Source organism: Hyperolius riggenbachi, chromosome 4 (assembly GCF_040937935.1).
Source record: "Hyperolius riggenbachi isolate aHypRig1 chromosome 4, aHypRig1.pri, whole genome shotgun sequence".
Classification (NCBI taxonomy): Eukaryota; Metazoa; Chordata; class Amphibia; order Anura; family Hyperoliidae; genus Hyperolius; species Hyperolius riggenbachi.
In genome coordinates this window covers 273137398-273157059 of record NC_090649.1, presented here as the reverse complement: position 1 = coordinate 273157059, position 19662 = coordinate 273137398, and the positions used below count along the sequence as shown (strand labels likewise).

The following is a 19662-nucleotide window of genomic DNA, read 5'->3' as shown; positions in this document are numbered from 1 at the left end:
ATGTTAAGGTTTTGATTACAAAAAGTTCAAAGTTTATTAAATGTTAATGAAGTAATTTCTTTGCTGCTTGCTTGTTTTTTGTTTTTTTTTGTATTTTTTTTTTCTCTTTTTCCATCCATTAACCTTCCAGGTGGACCGAGCGAACGACTAACCAGCTGCAGCACTGATGGTGCATCCTGACAGAACATTGCGCGTCTGTCAGGTTACACAAAATCGGTGCATGCAGCGCTGCAGGACGAGATTTCTCCTCCGCAGTCAAAAAGATACGTTTGCCAAGGCATATGGGCCGAGGAGTGGTGTTGGGGTTTATACGCTTTGGCAAGCACTTTGTATCAAAAAAAGAACTCTGGCAATGATTTGTTCATCCACATCGATCGGTGTGAATGGATAAATCAGGTTTGCCAGGGCATACGAGCTGGTGGGTTTGGATTTTTGGGGCGGCAGCTCCTATGTCCTGGCAGCCGCCTTCCCCTCCTTTTTGTATTGTTTTGTCTTTTTACTTCTCTCTTTTTTCTATCCAGACCGATCAATCAGCTGCAGCACTGATGGTGCATCTTGACAGAACATTGCACGTCTTTCAGGTTACACAAAATCGGTGCATGCAGCGCTGCAGGACGAGATTTCTCCTCCGCAGTCAAAAGGATACGTTTGCCAAGGCATATGGGCCGAGGAGTGGTGTTGGGGTTTATACGCTTTGGCAAGCACTTTGTATCAAAAAAAGAACTCTGGCAATGATTTGTTCATCCACATCGATCGGTGTGAATGGATAAATCAGGTTTGCCAGGGCATACGAGCTGGTATTGTATTTGCCCATATGTCCCGGTTATTACACCGTTAAAATTATGTCCCTATCACAATGTATGGCGACAATATTTTATTTGGAAATAAAGGTGCATTTTTTCCGTTTTGCATCTATCGCTATTTACAAGTTTAAAATAAAAAAAATATAGAAGTATTTCATCTTTACATTGATGTTTAAAAAGTTTAGACCCTTAGGTAAATATTTACATGTTTTTTTTTTATTGTAATGTTTTTTTTTATATTAAACATTTTATTTGGGTAGTTTTGGGAGGGTGGGATGTAAACATGAGATTTATAATGTAAATGTGTGTTTTTATTTTACTTTTAGTTGTAGTTTTACTTTTTAGCCACAAGATGGCGGCCATGAGTTTGTTTACATGACGTCACTCTAAGCGTAACATACGCTTAGAGAGACGCATGGGGGACGCTACAGCCAGAAAAAGCGCAGCTTCCGAGAGAAGCTGTCGCTTTTTCAGCGGGGGAGAGAAATCAGTGATCGGGCACCATAGCCCGATTTACTAATTGCCTGGCTAACGAACCGCAGGCCGGGAGCGCGCGTGCACGCGATCGGCCGCGGGAGCGCGCATGGTTCCTGGACGTAGAGACTACATACAGGAACTAAAACACGTTAAGGTTAGGAGAGAGGGATTGGCTAAGTGTTATGCATAGGTACATGGAGGTCTTAGGGTTAGGCATAGGTAGAAGGAGGTCTTAGGGTTAGGCATAGGTAGAAGGAGGTCTTAGGGTTAGGCATCGGTAAAGAAAGGTCATAGGGTTAGGATTTGGTAGAGGGAGGTCTTAGGGTTAGGCATCGATGGAGGGAGTAGGGTTAGGTTAAGAAATAGTAGAATATCGGTAAAGATTTCCAATATTTTACTACTGGTATAAAATTGTAGAATATCGCTAACTTTAAAAGATATTCCACTAGCAGTAATGCCCCGCACCATTTTTTCCAGGCGCCATTCTACATAAATGCTACCTACCCTCTGAGTAAAGTTTAGCCTAGGCAGTTTAGCTATGCAAAATTCTCACAGAGCATTTTGGGAGACCAGGGCCCATATGCAAATGACCTTTTCTCCCGACTTTTCACCTAGGTGATATTTACGCTCCTTGCCATAAAATGCATTTTGAACCACCAGCAAGCAAGAAAATACTCAAAATAATTTTGATAGTACCTTTTCACCTACTTTTTGGTACTTTTTCAATTGTAAAATGCTTAAACTTTATTTTAAAAAGATTATGAAATTCATCTCCTAGGAGATAACTCAGGAGAAAAAGTTAATTGCATATGGGTGTAACGATTGGTGTCAGCAAGAACAGATTTTCTGATCATTTCTTTTCGGGTACGGACATACGAAGGTCCGTGATTGAAGGGGATCGCACTGTATCAATAGTCATTTAAAGTACCTGTACTGTCCCAGACAGTTGATTGATCTGAGTCTGTTGGATATTGATCACCCCGATAAAATTGTTTACCGCGGTGGTCAGGACTTCAACCTGACTATGCAGTGCATCCATAATGTTTGGTCTGCTGTTCTGTAACGATTGGTGTCAGCAAGAACAGATTTTCTGATCATTGGTGATCTGCAGTATCACCAATAATACAGATGCTATACCTGATCAAGTGGTGATCTGCAGAATCACCAATAATGCGAGTATAGCGAGATACAGGACGATTAGATGTAAAGATAGGTGTTTGGTGCAACAGTAATACAATGTGTACTGAACACCCGTGGAGCGGGTGATTCAGACCGCACTGCAGCAGGTGATCACCTGAGGGGCAGGAGATCAAGACTGTACTGCAGCTCCTAATCACCAGAGGAGCAGGTGATGAGGACAGTACCATAGTTACTAGTCACCTGAGGAGCAGGTGATTAAGACTGTACTGCAGCTACTGGTCACCTGAGGAGCAGGTGATTAAGCTGTACATAGAATCCCTCACCAGGGGCTAGGCTCACTGGTGAGGGCGGGAGAGTCAGACAGGCAGATTCAGCAGCAAACGGACAGATACGGTGCAAAAACAGAAGGCTAAATCAGAGTAGTGTTCAGGCTGAGTCGGCAACAAGATTAGATAGGCAGAAGCACAGAATCAGTAGGCAGAAGAGTAGTCAAGGCTAGCAGAAGGTCATAACAAATAATACAATTCAATTAGTACTTTAAGCTATCAACAGAATCTGACTAAGTGTGGATCCCCAGCTCCTCCTGGTTCTAGCACACTTTGGGATCTGACTAAAGTCTGAGTGCCAACACGTAGCATTTGCAACAGCAGACGAGGAGCTACTGACAGGCGGGTCCTATATATACTGAGAGCGCTCCACAGCGCCGCCCCAGTCACTCAACCAATCAGGAGCACTGCTGGAGTCAGCTGACCGGCCGATAAGCGGACTCCCCTTCTATTCGCATAAAGGTCCTGTCGCCTGGCGTGTGCGCGCAGCCCTCAGTCTATGTGCAACTGAAAGACCAGGCAAAACTCCACCATGTAACTGCGCGGCGGAGGCCGCCGGCTGAGACGCAGAGACAGCCGCCATGCCGCTCACCGCTGCGGCGGCATCTCCGCTATCTATTACAATGGGCCTATGTATTATTTTCAATGGTACCCGAACACTCTATTCTGCAGACATGCACTTAAGATGTCCCTACCTGTAATACATTTAAAAATGTAAATTAAGGTGAGAAAAACTTTTACAATGGGCAAACACTGACTAAATAATATATAAAGTAGTATTAAGCAATTTTATTCATTATGTTATTTTTTTAGTACAATTCTTCTTCAAGTAAAAGTAGTATGTCAAGCCAAAATGACAATGTCTGAAAGCAATAAATAATATTTCCCAATAGAAACAATACAGAAAGGAACTAAGAAAAATACTGACAAATCTGATCTGTGATCAGTGATCTGCAATATTAAATAATAAATTACTAAGAAATATAGTGCGACTTTACTTATTGTCTGTAGTTCCATAAAGTTTAAAGTTATTTAAAATCAGTAGTATGCATGCAGGTTTGTTATTGATTAATCATTTAAATTATTTTTTTGAACATGAGCTGCAGCCGTAGCTTAAAACATTTAATCATTCTTACCACTAGAGGTCTGCCTTGCCAGCAAAGTTCTTTAGACTGTGATTTTAGAAGCACAATTCCATGTGTTAAAGTCGCAGTAGAGATTACAATAGATACTAGGATTGTTTAAATAAGTGCAGTAAATATAAATTTCTTGATAAAATGCAATATTACCGGGGATGTTTGTGCACAGCATAACACATGGAGAAGCATGTGATTAGAATTATCAGGTGATAGATTTGTAAGGCTTTGATTTGCTGTGATGGTGTCCTTGCAGAAAAACAGAAGTAATGCCTGACCATGACCAGCAAATCAGAGTCTTACAAATACAAATTTATTACCTGATCAACTTCATTACATGTATTAGAAACACTGATAACTAGAGTTAGGCCTCTTTCACACTGTACGCTGAAAAAAATGATGCCTTTTAATTGATATGTTATTCTACAGCAGTGCATTGTGAAAAAAAGGTGAAGGAAACTGACATAACTTCACCTGGGCTGTACAGCCCCAAGTGTGAAAGCACCCTTAGGCCTATAGTTCAAAGGTCAGTGTGAGGCAAACTGTAGGTGTTGTGGTTAGCTTTGGGCACATCAAGGGAAATGGCTTGTATTAGGCAAGCCTATAACCAGTGGATTATGAGGAGCTGCAGAAAGCTTCAGGGGAGACATCTCAAATTCCAAAAAGCATAATGCCAAGATTCAAAATTCTTTATAGAGTGCGCTACCTTTTCCCATCTATTTATAACTAAGTCCTAAAAAGTCCTACTATACTAGGCCTCAAATATTGCGTCCTCTTTTACTCGGAAGCCACTGGTTATCCGGGCACTCCAATGGAATCGATCATCAAAGACACGGCACATAAAGACAAAAAAAGAAAACACATAGTGGGATCTGTCTGAATTAACTTCACACGGGGACCTTCACCCTAATGGGACCCAACAGTGCAGGTTCTAGTGTGGGATCACCTCTGCCACCCCATACAGTGACACCGAATGGAACGCTCACCTTGCTGCAAGGCTGCCCTGCCTCACAGACAGCGCAGTTTGAGCGTGCCATTCGGTGTCACTGTATGGGGTGGCAGAGGTGATCCCACACTAGAACCTGCAATGCTGGGTCCCATTAGGGTGAAGGTCCCCGTGTGAAGTTAATTCAGACAGATCGCACTGTGTGTGTTTTCTTTTTTTGTCTTTATGTGCCGTGTCTTTGATGATCGATTCCATTGGAGTGCCCGGATAACCAGTGGCTTCCGAGTGAAAGAGGACGCAATATTTGAGGACTAGTATAGTAGGACTTTTTAGGACTTAATTATAAATATATGGGAAAAGGTAGCGCACTATATAAAGAATTTTGAGTTTGATCAGGACGTGCATGTAGCGTATAAAGAAGTTGCAGCAGACCTATGGTTAGAGGGTGGAACAGGGGAGCGCAACTGCAAAATTGATATTATAATGCCAAGATTACAGCAGTAAAAGTCTAGGTCCAGCAAAAGCTTCCTCTCATGTTAGCATTACTATCATAACCTTACTGAGCTCCTTCCATACCTGGGTGGATTACTCACCCCAGGATCAGCCGTATGCTGAAAAACTGGTGTCCAAAATATCAAGACAGAGTATACCATGCCAAAGACATATATACCTCTTTGTTGATAGATTATCTTTAGCACATTTAAAACAGAATCCAGCAAGTGAAATTAACATCAGTTCCTCAATGGTCCTAGCAAGAAGTTTTAAATCAGGATGATACCATTTATTGGCTCACTAAAAAGAATAAGAATAAGCAAGCTTTCGGCTTTGCAGCCTTCGTCGGGCTTAAATCCTGTTTGCTTGCAAGCTGATGGTACAGACAGCTTTATACATGCAACATCAAAAGGGATACATAGATTTTTTTCAAGTATAAATACATGTCATGAATAGGACTTAAGTGAAACAGAACATCTAAATTGGGTGGGAGGTTATTAGCTGAGATAAGAAGCCTTGTTTACAGCATGCTCACAGACCTGGGAGTTGGACTGTCACAGAGGCATCGTAAATTCTGAGTTCACAAGTTTAGCTATATAGGCTGAGAAAGAGTTTTGCATTTAATATCATCAGCCTCATACCAATATAAAGAGTATTTGTCCTTATTCAGTCAATCCAGTTTTAGTGAGTTATTAAAAGAGGAAGGACTAGAAGTAGTTCTGTTACCTGGTATGAGTAATGTGACAACTGATAAAATGCATTTCACTACAGACTTTCTGTATCCATTGACGGAAGAATAAACTTTCTGGAAACCTTGAATAAATAGCACAAACTGTTCCCCAGGAAATTTGAACATTCCCACCAAATGTGAAGCACAGCAAATACCTGAAGTCTAGGGAAGCAAAGTTTTAAGGCTCATACACACGCTCAACAAAAGCGTTTAAATGCACAATTATCAAACTACTTGAAGAAGAAGTTGGACAACTTTTGTCAAGTAAAAGACGTGCAAACGACAAGGCGTTATCACTGATAAGAGGCGACCAACGACTGATAAGACGCAGCTCAAGTCAATCCAACTGTTGGATCGACTTGTGCTGCATCTTATCAGTCATTGGTTGCCTCTTATCAGTTATATTTTACTTGACAAAAGTTATCCAACTTCTTCGAATTGTTTGAAAATTGTGCATTTAAAAGACCTTTGTTGAGCGTGTGTATGAGGCTTTAGGACATTTGGGATCTGAATAATTAAGATTTTCCTGAGCTGGAGAAAAGGGGGGGGGGGGGGAGGAATGGATTACATAAGTGATTTAACAAACGTGGCCTGGATTTTTCAAGGAGTTATCTTGTATACTTGACAACTGACAACAACTTGCAAACCTGAAGGTCATATAGTAGAATCCCTTTATAGTAAACTTCATGGGACCTGACCAAATAGCATACTATATCAAATGTATATTATATCAGAATAAGTCATACATTGTATATTCATACAGGTGAATTATTGGGACCTGGGAACTGAGTTTACTATAGCCAGATTTACGATATCAGAGTTTGCTAATACAAGATTCACCTGTATCATGACATAGTGGAGTTGCTGAAAAGTTAGTGAATTAGTATATGTTGAAGTTAGTGAATTAGTATTAGGTGGATCACATATGATGTCCATTGTTCTCCAGCTCAGCAGAACCTCGGTAAATCAACCCCTGGGGCATAGATTTGTGTTTAGCGCAAGTGGATACAGCATGGGAACTGAGTCTCTGCAAACGATTGCCAATAATTGCATACTCTGGGCATGCATCAGTATTTCTGTAATGCCCAATGTTAACTCTTTCTGTGAGGGCTGCCTCACTGGGCTGTATGCACTAAACCGCACTAAGCAGAATATTGTGGCTCTTACGCATGATGAGTGAGTGTAATGCATTGCCCAAAATGTATTGCATTCTGCTGTGCTCATAGCGCAGTAAGACTTTAAATACAACCACTTAATGCAGTTTAGTGCATATACTAATAACGTTATTGAATTCTATGAATGTCATTTTTCGTAACTAGCGAAAATTACATGAGATCAAGACTATCTATGAAATTACAGAATTGTAATTGCCAAAAATTACACAAAAATTAGCAAAAACAAAATTATGACCAATACTAGTGACTGCAAAGGATAAACTGAATATGTTTTGCTTAAATGGTATTGAGAAAACCAACTTTACTTTGTGTCATTTAGCAAAAACATTTTAGGCTGCAAAGTTCAGAATAATTTTGATCTGGTTGCAACAACAGGTATCCTCACAGGCAGTGGTGTATGTAAGGAGCATGGGCCCAATGCAAGTTTTACATTGGGTCCCTCAACCATTCTATACATAACAATTCACATGTTGCAACAAAACCTGCCAAGGACAGCCACAGTGTCAGAGAGGGGTAAGCAAGGAGGGAATAGTTTAATGATCAATGAAGAGCTAATAAGGCAGATGAAGCAGGGCCAATCCTTAGTGGGTCCTATGTGGTCGCACCCTCTGCCTCCCCTATTGCTATACCACTCCTCACATGCAAACCAGTAAGTCATGTTAGACACAGGCAGGGGAAATTCTAGCCTTATTATCACTCCATGCAAGAAGTCCTGTAGGGCAGATGCATAATACAGGGAGTCCCTGAGATACAACCCACCGATCCTGTTGCATTTCATTGCACACCCCCTTTCCTGCGCTCCCTCAGCTTAGTGTGTAAATGCAGAGTAAAGCGCAACAGAAGCTGTGCGCTCACCTGTCCTCTGGAGTCCAGTGCTGTGCTTCCGTCTGTCCGCTCACCACTTGCCCTGGTGCCCGGCATCTCCTACCGCATATAGCATGATAACACGCTAAATGAGGAGAGTTCAGGTGCAGGGCTTAATCAGGAGCATGGCACCCCCCAGGACCAATGGCACTCCAGGCAGCGGCCTGGAATGCCTATGCCTAAAAACGCCCCTGGACACAGGAGCCCCAATTCATTATCTTTTCTCCTGGGTTCTGCAAAATACATTTTCAGCAGCTGGCAAGTGAAAAAAAAAATATTAAAAAGATGTGTAGAAAAGTAATATCAAACAAACATAAATTTGTAAATATCTATTGGGAGTACTTCTTTGTTTGCTGGTGGCTGAAATGGTGTTTTTTTTTTTGAGAATGTGTGAAAACCGTGATTCAATAAAAGTGTACGGCATACAAACCGGCTTTTAATGTTGCTGGGAGGACTTGGCGTCTCTGGGACTCTCTGTTTTTCTGGTATAACATTTTGATCTTGAATCAGATGGAGTGCGGGGTTAGACATCAAAGAGACTGTAGCGTCATCTTCAGGGTTGCGATTAAGACGTGTGTTTTCAGATATCTTCATGGACTTTCCTATCAAAATAAATATTATAGCCATCCTTATATGACATCTGTTAAGCTACTGCATGATATATTTGCTGAAGAAAATATGAACACAATTTTATGAGCAGTAGACACTTCATATTATAGCAGACATCAGTTTCCTCCCACATCTCAAACTAAACTGATTTAATTATAATGTTATCATTATTTCATGTATTTACATAATTCAACTGGCAAAGCTACTGTACCTGGGATGGGCTTTATTGATGAATGTCTTGTAAAAGTGAATCTTTCACTAGAGTAAAATTAGCAGACTCAGTACCAATACTGAGTTACACTCACCAATGTGAGGCTTTCCCCTAGCCTTTTTCAATCCACTTCCTCATCTCGTGTACCCACTTGGCTTGCCACGGTAGGTTCTTATCCGTGTGGCTTTTCTACTTGTAATTATTGCCATTGCCATAGGAGGGGTTCCTCTGTTCTCTCTTTTGCGACTGGTAACAGTGTCCCCATTAAACAATACGTAAATTGTGACACAAAATGTGTTATTTATGTTATTTCCTGCACGTCTTGCCGCTTACAATATGTGGGATGCACCACTCGCAATTTGAGAGCCCGCATTGCTGAACATTTTTGTGGTACGAATTGGAAAACTTTTAAAAAGTCGGCAGTATCTAAACACTTCAAAAATGTTCATGAGGGCAACCTTTCCTCCTTCATTTTTCAGGGAGTTGAGCGTATAGTGAGCCCCAAGAGGGGTGGGGACACCATCAAGTTACTTCGTAGGCGGGAGGCGTATTGGATCCATAGGATGAACACTCGTACTCCTATGGGTCTCAATACACGCTGGGATTTGAATCTTGTTTATGACTGTTAAATGCCATTTTTGATTCCTTCTCAAAAAAAGATTCTGTGCATTTACTTGCTCTTTTTTTGCTTGTTAATCAGGCTACTATATCTGGCCCTATATATGTCCAAAGTTTTTTCCATTATTGGTGTTTTTATCACTTTTTTACACTTGTTGTTAGTTGTTATTAATTGAATATATTTGTACAATTTTGTATATTCATTATGCACCTTTTTATAGATATTGTAAATATGTGATGTCTCCTTTAAGGCGAGGGCTGGTTGAGGTACAGGGTGGAGTCTTTCTACCCCCGCCTGCATAAAGCCCTCCCCTTGCAGGTTCATTTTTAACTATGACTAAGGGCAGACTGTAAGCCCGACACGCGTCAGTTGAACCTTGTGATTTTTTTACCTTTGCCATGTGGATTATTTGAATAAAGAACAACCAGCATTTCTTCTACCACTGATGGTTTGCGGATCCTTTTGTGCAAATTCCTATATTGGCTTGGCTTCCCAGATCCTGCACCAATTGGTTGATTTGGTAGGGGGTTATGAGCGTTTTGATCCTCTCATTATGTACAGTATGCATCTGATGGCTCTAACCTGATGTTTTTTGCTACACCCATGACCTGCACATGGAATTCTATATAGGCTACCTTTATGGTGGGAATCAGTTTGTGTTTCTTCAGATCCAATGCACTAATTATTCGAGTTCCAGTTTGGTAGGACTCTACTCAGGCTTTGCAGTATTTATTATTATTATTATTATTATTATTGATTTATAAAGCGCCAACATAATTTGTGGTGCTGTACAAAGTAAGAAAAAACATGGGGTACATAATACAGACAGTGGTATAAACTAAATATAGACACTGGTACAAAATAAAGGATTGGTAATTACAGTGACAAATGTAACATGAGTAATGAAAAAAAACAGATTGCAAGAAACAAATGAAAACAAACTCCAAGACACAAAAGGGTTTGAGAGCCCTGCCCTTGCAAGCTTAAAGAAATGAGGGAGGGAGGTAAAGAAATAAGGGGCGGGGGGGGGGGGGAGTATACAGTATTCATAGTTAGAGGCAGTGTTTTTCGGTTATCCAATAAGGAGTACAACTTGGTCAGAGGTCAAAGGGGAAACTGCCTAAGTTACAGCGTATGCTTGTCAGAAAAAGGGAGTTTTGAGGGAGTATTTGAAGATTTCAAAGGTTTGAGAGTGAGGGATGTGTTGTGGAAAGCCATTCCAGTGGTGGGGTGAAGTATGTGAGAAGTCGTGTATATGTCAGTGTGAAGAGGTGATTCTAGAGGAGAACAGAAGAAGGTTGTGTACAGTTCTCAGATTGTGGTTGGAAACAAGTGAGGAAATGTATAGGGGGGAGAGATTGTGGAGAGCTTTGTAAGTTTGAAATGGATCCTCTCGCTAATTGGTAGCCAGTGAAAAGTTTGAAAGAGAGGAGCAGCAGAGGAAGAGCGAGAAGAGAGATAAACTAGACGAGCAGATGAGTTCAGTACAGCGGTTCCAGTCGTTAGTTGGCATTCCACAAAGCAATATACTGTATTACAATAGCCCGAACAATATATTATAAGAGCATGTACTAACATTTTAGTTGAGTCCTCAGTGATAAAAGGTCGAAAGAAGATATGTCTGAGTTAGAGATGACAGGAGCTGGTTAGGGAGTGAATGTGAGGAATAAACGAGAGCGAGAGAGAGAGAGCGAGAGAGCGAGGAGTCAAATATTACCCCTGAGCAATGTACTTTAGGAACTTAGGTTCTAGGGATGTTATTAACATTTGTCATGTCAGGCACAGAGAAGGACAGAGATGGTGGAAAGATAATTAGTTCTGTTTTACTCATGTTAAGTTTTAACACGTGAGAGGTCATGAAAGAGGATATAACAGGCAAGCATTCAGGAGCATAAGTGAGGAGGGAGTTAAGTTCTAGGGTCGTGAGTTACAGGGTCGCATATACAGTAAATTATATTAAAAAACAAATGATTTGATTAAGTTGCCAAGGCCATGCATGTAGATGGAAAAGAGGAGAAGGCCAAGGACAGAGCCTTGAGGTACCCCCACAGACAAAGGATGAAGGATTAGGATAGCTGTGGAATGAGATTAGAGGGAAAAGGATCCAAATAACAGGCGGTAAAATGAGATTTGGAGATTAGAGAGGAGAGAGAATGTACAGACAAAGGAGAGAATACAGATACCAGTCGAGATGCAAGGTTTAGATCGAATTTGAGAGCTGCATGAAAAAAACACTTCGGATTTTGTCAATTGTATAATTTTATCAATGAAGTATGTTACAAATTTTTCAGCTGATAAGCATAATGAGGGGGGGGGGGGGGGGAAGATAATTCGGAGAAGGGAGTTAAAAGTGCTGAACAAGAGCTTTGGATTATGAGAGTGGGAGGATATGAGAGAAAAAAAAATGACTTATGCAGAAGAGAGAGCATTTCTAAAGTAGGGGGGGGGGGGAGGGCTTTGTATGAAATTAAGTCTACATTTGTGTTTTTTTTTCCTGCAAAGCCATTCAGCTACACTAAACCTTTTCAGCTGTTTAGTAGCAAGTGTTGGCGACTGACACGATGAGGGCGAATTCTGGTAAGAAGTGCAACGGCATCCATGACTTCTGTGATGAGCTGTGGTGGTGTGTAACTTCCGAGTCTGGGTCAGTGAAGGATGATGTGAGGAGAGGTGCCAGAGCATCAGAGGCAGATTGTGTGTCTAGATTGCAGTAGTTTCTGTGTATACGTGAGCATGCTTGTGCCAACATAGTAGGAAAATAGGAGAGAGAGAGACGTTTAGTAAATGAAATGCGTCAAATGTAGGGAACGCCTGCTAATACGAACCTCCAACCCACAGCAATGTGGGGGACTTCATGTACTGTGCCCATCCAGAGGAGGACACAGGGGGACACAAAGGGGCATAGAGGAAGACACAAGGGGGACACAAAGTGGCATAGAGGAGGACACAAGGGGGCATAGAGGAGAACACAAGGGAGACACAAAGGGGCATAGAGGAGGACACAAGGGGAACACAAAGGAGCATAGAGAAGGACACAAGGGGGACACAAAGGGGCATAGAGGAGGACACAAGGGGGACACAAAGGGGCATAGAGGAGGACACAAGGACGACAGATGTGGACAAATGGGAGACAGGGGAGGACACATGGAGACAAAAGAGGTACAAGGGGGCATAATCCACAAGATGTCCCTTCACCATGGATGCACCAGGTTTAGTATATATATTTTTTTCCCTTGGTTTTTGTCCTCTAAACCTATCTGCATCTTATGGTCAGGAGCGTCTTATATTTCAAAAAATATGGTAATGACCTTTTAATATACTGTTTTTTAGCTGGATCACTGAAACAATATCATTTTAACATGCAGTTTTAACTAAAGGTAGCCTGTAATGTATGTTTTCATTATACCCTCAGTTTCTGTTTTGACAAGTTAGCATTAAAGCTTTACTATTTTTTTTTTTTTTTTTTTTTGTAAAGTTTGGAAAAAAAGGGCAATAGGAAAGAATTCGGTCATTAGTTTTGCTCTGTTATGAGCCCATGACAGAAATGTCAGTAGGAAAAAAATAGAAAAGCATCTGATGGAGAATCACACACTTTCCCAGTTGAAAAATAAAATAAAGGTTTTAGTGTAGTTTGTTCTTTTCACTGGAGTTGACCAATTTTGTAACTATCTGGAAGACTGACATTTTAGTGGTTAGCTTGAACTGCTGTTAGGAAATTCCCCCTCCATAATGTGTCCCTCTTATCCACCACTTAGATTGTGATTATCACTGCAGAAAAGATTATTGGAACATCCCTGCCACCTCTTGATCTCCTCCATACAGCGAGAATGAAGTCAAAGGCCACTAAGATCTCGCACGACCACTCCCACTTGAGCAACCACTTATTTGAGCTCCTTCCATCGGGCCGTAGTTGTAGGTAAATCCCCTCTAGAGCCACCAGGTGCAGAAGCAAATTCTTCCCTCAGGCTGTCCTCCTGCTGAACTCTATCCCTTCCCCGCCGGGCACATCCTCCTGCGGCTAACATATCCTCCCGACAGCAGAAACTCAGCTAAGCCTGCTCCAATCATCCAATAATCTTATAGGTGCAATAAACCCTTGAATATTGAAGTGCAACATTGCCTGTCCAATTGTAATTGTATTCCTCTCATGCTGGAAAGGACCATCTGTATGCACCTTTGCCAATTGTTCTGTTTTTTGGTTTACCAATGTTTTGTTTTGCATGTTGTCAACGCCATGTGTTCCACAAACAATGTCGGGTACGACAACTATTGTACTCGGCGAATAAAGCCGATTCTGTTTTGGCAGGGCCTTTTTCCGTGTGTGTTCTTCTCCGCCACCATACGAACTTAGTGACTCGTCTGCTATACTTATTTGTACATTGCAATCTGCGCACCATCGTTTATTATTGTATCATTTTTTGCCTACTGTTGTTTAACGCTGTATGGTCCCTGTGCAACATTGTTTGATGTTGAAATGTCTCCCCTATTATACAGCACTGCGTAATATGTTAGCGCCCTATAAATAAAGTTCATTCATAATAATAATACCATTCATAATTATAGCACTTCTGTATTAACCATTAATATATAGATTTATAAAGATTTATTAATTGTAACCCAGCTAGATTAGTCTACCTGTTCCCAAAAAACTGTTGCCTGTATTAAGTTACTCATCTCTGTATAGATATTTGTGTAAAACTTATTTTTAATCATTTAAGTATTTATATAGCGCCGACATATTACACAGTGCTGTAGGGAGTATATTGTCTTGTCACTTAACTGTCCCTCAGAGGAGCTCACAATCTAGTCCCTACCATAGTAATTTATCTGTATTTTTTTGGGGGGGATGTGGGAGGAAACAGGAGTGCCCGGAAGAAACACATAAGAAGAGAAGGGGCGCTTTGAGCCTTCTGCACAGCATAATGACCTCGTCTACTAGGCAGGTCTCACCTGGTTCCAAAGTGGCTGGTACAGCGTACACAGCCTCGGTATGCCTGCGTCCCGCTTGGCCGAGCCGGGGACCGGGCTCTCAGCGTGGGGGCGGATGTGACGTCACGTCCCAGGCTCCTTTGGGGTCGGTTGTTGTGGCAACCAGGACGCTCGCCCTCAGACGCGGCAAGTGAAGGTCCTGTCACAGGGAAGCGGCCGTGGGTATAACCACACGGCTGTGTAAATGATGAAGGTGTATGGCTAAAAACGTACTAGCAAAGTACAAATTTATTTAAAACAACGCGTTTCGCGGAGGTCCGCCCTCCGCTTTTTCAAGTTGATCATAAAATTTAAAAAATACACCTTCCTTTTATGCCCAATACACAGTTCCTAACAGCCAATAGGCTTTACATGGGCAGGGATGTCATTACCTTAGGTCACCTAAGAGGCGACCCAGGGTATATATCTCCTAATATAGGAGCAAAATAGACTCATTAGAGTATACTATGCATACTTCTATAAGTATAAATTTGGATTGATATTAAAGTTTACAATTAACTCAAAGACTAATCGTAAAACGCTACCCTACTGCATGTAGCACCCATGGGTTTCACATAGAACAAAAAGGCTTCACATATACATATTACACATACAATGATAAAGCTGCATGAATTCCATATAGGTATACGATCAGGGGTGGGGAATTAGGTTACGCTCAGAGGGAATAATATCAGGTAATCATAGATCCACCAGTATTTGGTCATATCTGAGCTCAGGCACACATGTGTGTGCGCACACGCACCCGGGTCAACGCCCAAGGTGCTGCGCACACCCACACGCGCGCCCCTCCACACACTATCTCCCCCAAGAGGAAGCCCCCACTGGGTCATAAGGGATAAAAAACCCCATCTCATACTTAGCGTACAACTGGCTGGAGATGGCTCATTTCTTCTAGACACTTATTTAGGCCCCCTGGCTCCAGGGTCCCCAATTTTAGGATCCAGAATGACTCACGTCTGCACAGGACCCGGTACCTTTCATATTTATTACAGTGTACCACCTGTTCCATAATTGTGGCCCTCAGAAGCTTAAAATCCCTACCATGGACAAGATGGAAATGTTTAGATACCCCATGATTTAATTCTCCATTCTTAATATTGGACCTGTGTTTATTCAATCTCGTCTGGAATTTTTGAGTAGTGCGACCCACATAGGAAAGTCCACATGGGCAACTCAATAGGTATATTACATGAGTGCTGTTACATGTTAAAAAACTTCCTATACTATATTCAATGGAAGAACTAGTTTTAAATGTGCGTGCCCCATCATTCAATGTTTTACAAGCCAGGCATCGTCTGGATTTACATGAATAACACCCCATTTTACCTCCCCCTCTATTCTGCGCTTTGGTTTTGTCTGCCACCCCCCCCCCATTGGCAGCCTACTGGGTGCAATATGTCCCCTAATGGTTTTCCCCCTCCTAAAGACCACCGTGGTCTCCGGGGGAGGGTCTGCTCCAGGATGGGATCACTTAGCAACACCGGCCAGTATTTGTTGAAGATCTCTTTGCATTCATTGGCCTGTCCCGAAAAGTTTATCACTATGGGCAAACTCTTGGAGATCGGTTCTATTGGTCCGGCTAAAGTTTTCACTGTCGGATTTAGGGGTAAAAGACACTCCTGCTGTGTCAAAGCAGCAGCTCTAGTTATCGCTGATTCCACCAGAGTCACTGGATAATGTTTCTCCAGAAATCTGGATTTTAAGATACCCGATTGGTGTTCAAAGTCCTCTAATCTAGTACAATTACGACGCAATCGTTTAAATTGGCCGAATGGTACGTTTTTAAGCCATGGTTTGTAATGGGAACTGTAGTAGTCCAGATAACCGTTTTTATCAGTGGGCTTAAAATAGTTGGTCGTATAGATCTCTCCACTCACTGGATCCACCTCTATATTGAGCAGTGTTCTCCCCAGAAATTTTTTCCAGCCGGGTGGCATGAAAAAGTAGCCGGGTGGCGTGCGAGGGGGGAATGCAACTCTGCTTACAGAATAAAAAGGAGGATGAGGAGGCAAGCCAATGTACCTGCTAAGTACACACAATGCAATTTCCGGACAGATTTACTGTCAGTTCGACAATTTTCAACATGCCTGATCTGATTTCCGATTTTCTGTTCACTTCTATAGGAAATCGTGCAGAAATCAGATTGGACATGTTGGGAATAATCGATCTGACAGTAGATCTGTCAGAAAATTGCATTGTGTGTACCTAGCAGATTGTTTCAGATTAAGGTGCTCAGGTCCCTTTTTAAGCAGACCTGAACAGACAACCTCCTCTCTGCTCTAAAAGATGCACAACAGCATAACCTTTAAAGGACAACTGTAGTGAGAAGAATATGGAGACTGCCATATTTATTTCTTCTTAAACAATACCAGTTGCCTGGCAGCCCTGCTGATCTATTTGGCTGCAGTAGTGTCTGAATCACACCAGAAACAAGCATGCAGCTAATCTTGTCAGATCTGTCAATATGATCAGAAACATCTGATATGCTGCATGCTTGTTCAGAGGCTAGGGTAAAAGTATTAGAGGCAGGGGATCAGCAGGACAGCCAGGCAACTGGCATTGCTTATATGTAAATAATTATGGCAGCTTCCATATCAGTTTCACTTCAGTTGTCCTTTAAAGAAAAACATTTGTTACAGCTGATACAAATGCTGCAATAAATCTGCAGTATGTCCACTTCCTGCTTTCTTGGAAGCAGATATGTTAACATTCAGGGCTTTTCAAATGAGCTTCTCTGCAGTCATGTGACACAGAAAGAGATCAAATTAGACAGGCTAAACTGTGTAAATACAGGGTGCATTTCTCTGCTTTCCTTCTGTCCTGTGCAAGAGTTCAGCTCCACTAAATTTTCCCAGTGTGCAGGGGGAGGGGCAGCACTACAGATACAAAGCCGGGGCCAGGGGGAAACACACACAGCAGGAGACAAGTGCACAGGGGGCTGCCTACAGACAGCCTGTCATTCAACATGCTCTGCATGGCTGTGTCTCCTCTGCTCACCCCCCCCCCCCCCAAAGTAAATAAACATGCAGAGGTGTGAAGGGGCATCACTTCTGATCTCCGTGTCTCCCTCCAGCCGGATTAAACGTGCAGCTGCCGTTTTCAACTACTCAGGCATGTTGTTTAGCTGCAGTCTGGAGGAGACGGAGAGACTACATGAGCCGCTCTGAGGCTGTCCCGGAGACCCACGTGGCTCTCATCTCACTCCTGGAAGCTGCTGCTGTGTGGGCGTTTTTTTTGCTTTACTGCTCTTTCCGGTTTCATTAACGAGAGTGAGAGGCACCGTAATAAAACAGATCCTATCACTTGGAGAGTAGGAAGAATCGGAGCAGGAGTCCCGCCCCTTACAACCCGCCCAGCCAATCCCTCCCTGTCTCACCAGAACACATGAGCTGACAGGCAGAGGAGCGCTCCTTCAGTGTACAGCATCAGCCTTTGCTATTGTGCGAGGCTGGCGCTGACTGAAAGCAGGAAATGGAGCGCTCCTAAGTGAAGTTTACTAGAAGCCCCAGGCGAGCACATGACAACAGGCGGGCGGGGCTTCAAATCAGCCGGGCGGCCCGCCCACCTAATTAGCCCTGGGGAGAACACTGTTGAGGTCCAAAAAGTGTACTTTTAGGGGGTCTGTTTCCATGGTGAACGAAAGACCAAATTCATTCCCATTTAGATAATTGAGATACCCCTGAAAATTCTCCAGGGAACCCTCCCATATACACAAAATATCATCTATAAAACGGCGATGTAGGACGAGGCCCGCCCGATATGGGTTGGTGTTGGACCATATATAATGTTCCTCCAACCAACCCATATATAGATTGGCAAACGCCGGAGCGAACCTTGTCCCCATCGCCGTTGGATGCTATAGAGTTCATATTACAAACTAATTACTTTACCTTCTTAGATTCTTTCTATCTGCAGCTGCGCGGAACGGCGATGGGGACGAGGTTCGCTCCGGCGTTTGCCAATCTATATATGGGTTGGTTGGAGGAACATTATATAATGGTCCAACACCAACCCATATCGGGCGGGCCTCGTCCTACATCGCCGTTTTATAGATGATATTTTGTGTATATGGGAGGGTTCCCTGGAGAATTTGCAGGGGTATCTCAATTATCTAAATGGGAATGAATTTGGTCTTTCGTTCCCCTTAAGAACAGACCCCCTAAAAGTACACTTTTTGGACCTCAATATAGAGGTGGATCCAGTGAGTGGAGAGATCTATACGACCAACTATTTTAAGCCCACTGATAAAAACGGTTATCTGGACTACTACAGTTCCCATTACAAACCATGGCTTAAAAACGTACCATTCGGCCAATTTAAACGATTGCGTCGTAATTGTACTAGATTAGAGGACTTTGAACACCAATCGGGTATCTTAAAATCCAGATTTCTGGAGAAACATTATCCAGTGACTCTGGTGGAATCAGCGATAACTAGAGCTGCTGCTTTGACACAGCAGGAGTGTCTTTTACCCCTAAATCCGACAGTGAAAACTTTAGCCGGACCAATAGAACCGATCTCCAAGAGTTTGCCCATAGTGATAAACTTTTCGGGACAGGCCAATGAATGCAAAGATTTCTTCAACAAATACTGGCCGGTGTTGCTAAGTGATCCCATCCTGGAGCAGACCCTCCCCCGGAGACCACGGGTGGTCTTTAGGAGGGGGAAAACCATTAGGGGACATATTGCACCCAGTAGGCTGCCAATGGGCGGGGGGGGGTGGCAGACAAAACCAAAGCGCAGAATAGAGGGGGAGGTAAAATGGGGTGTTATTCATGTAAATCCAGACGATGCCTGGCTTGTAAAACATTGAATGATGGGGCACGCACATTTAAAACTAGTTCTTCCATTGAATATAGTATAGGCACATTATCGCGAATAGACCTAGTACTTGCCTCAAGTTCCTTTTTGCCTAATATATACTCGATTGAACGCCTACCATGGGCTCTATCTGACCATGCTCCTCTGCTAACTACATTCAACTTACGACAAAACCCTCACAATAAACCATGGAGACTATCGGGGTACTGGGTAAAGGATCCTGACATACATGAAGGGATCTCTGGCAGTATCACTGAATTTTGGGATTTCAATAGAAATTCCACAACCTATACTAATAGATGGGATACTTTTAAAGCATATATG

General features: G+C 42.4%; 1 protein-coding gene across 4 annotated transcripts in view; it reads right to left on the bottom strand.

The window, feature by feature from the left end:
* The window catches only part of ARMC2 (armadillo repeat containing 2), a 249722-nt gene that overhangs the window by 149413 nt on the left and 80647 nt on the right, over positions 1 to 19662 (bottom strand). For all 4 annotated transcript variants that reach the window (XM_068231267.1, XM_068231268.1, XM_068231266.1 and 1 more), the window contains one exon: positions 8520 to 8691. In XM_068231267.1, the coding sequence (XP_068087368.1) occupies positions 8520 to 8691 (172 nt within the window). The remainder of the gene's footprint in view (positions 1 to 8519; positions 8692 to 19662) is intronic.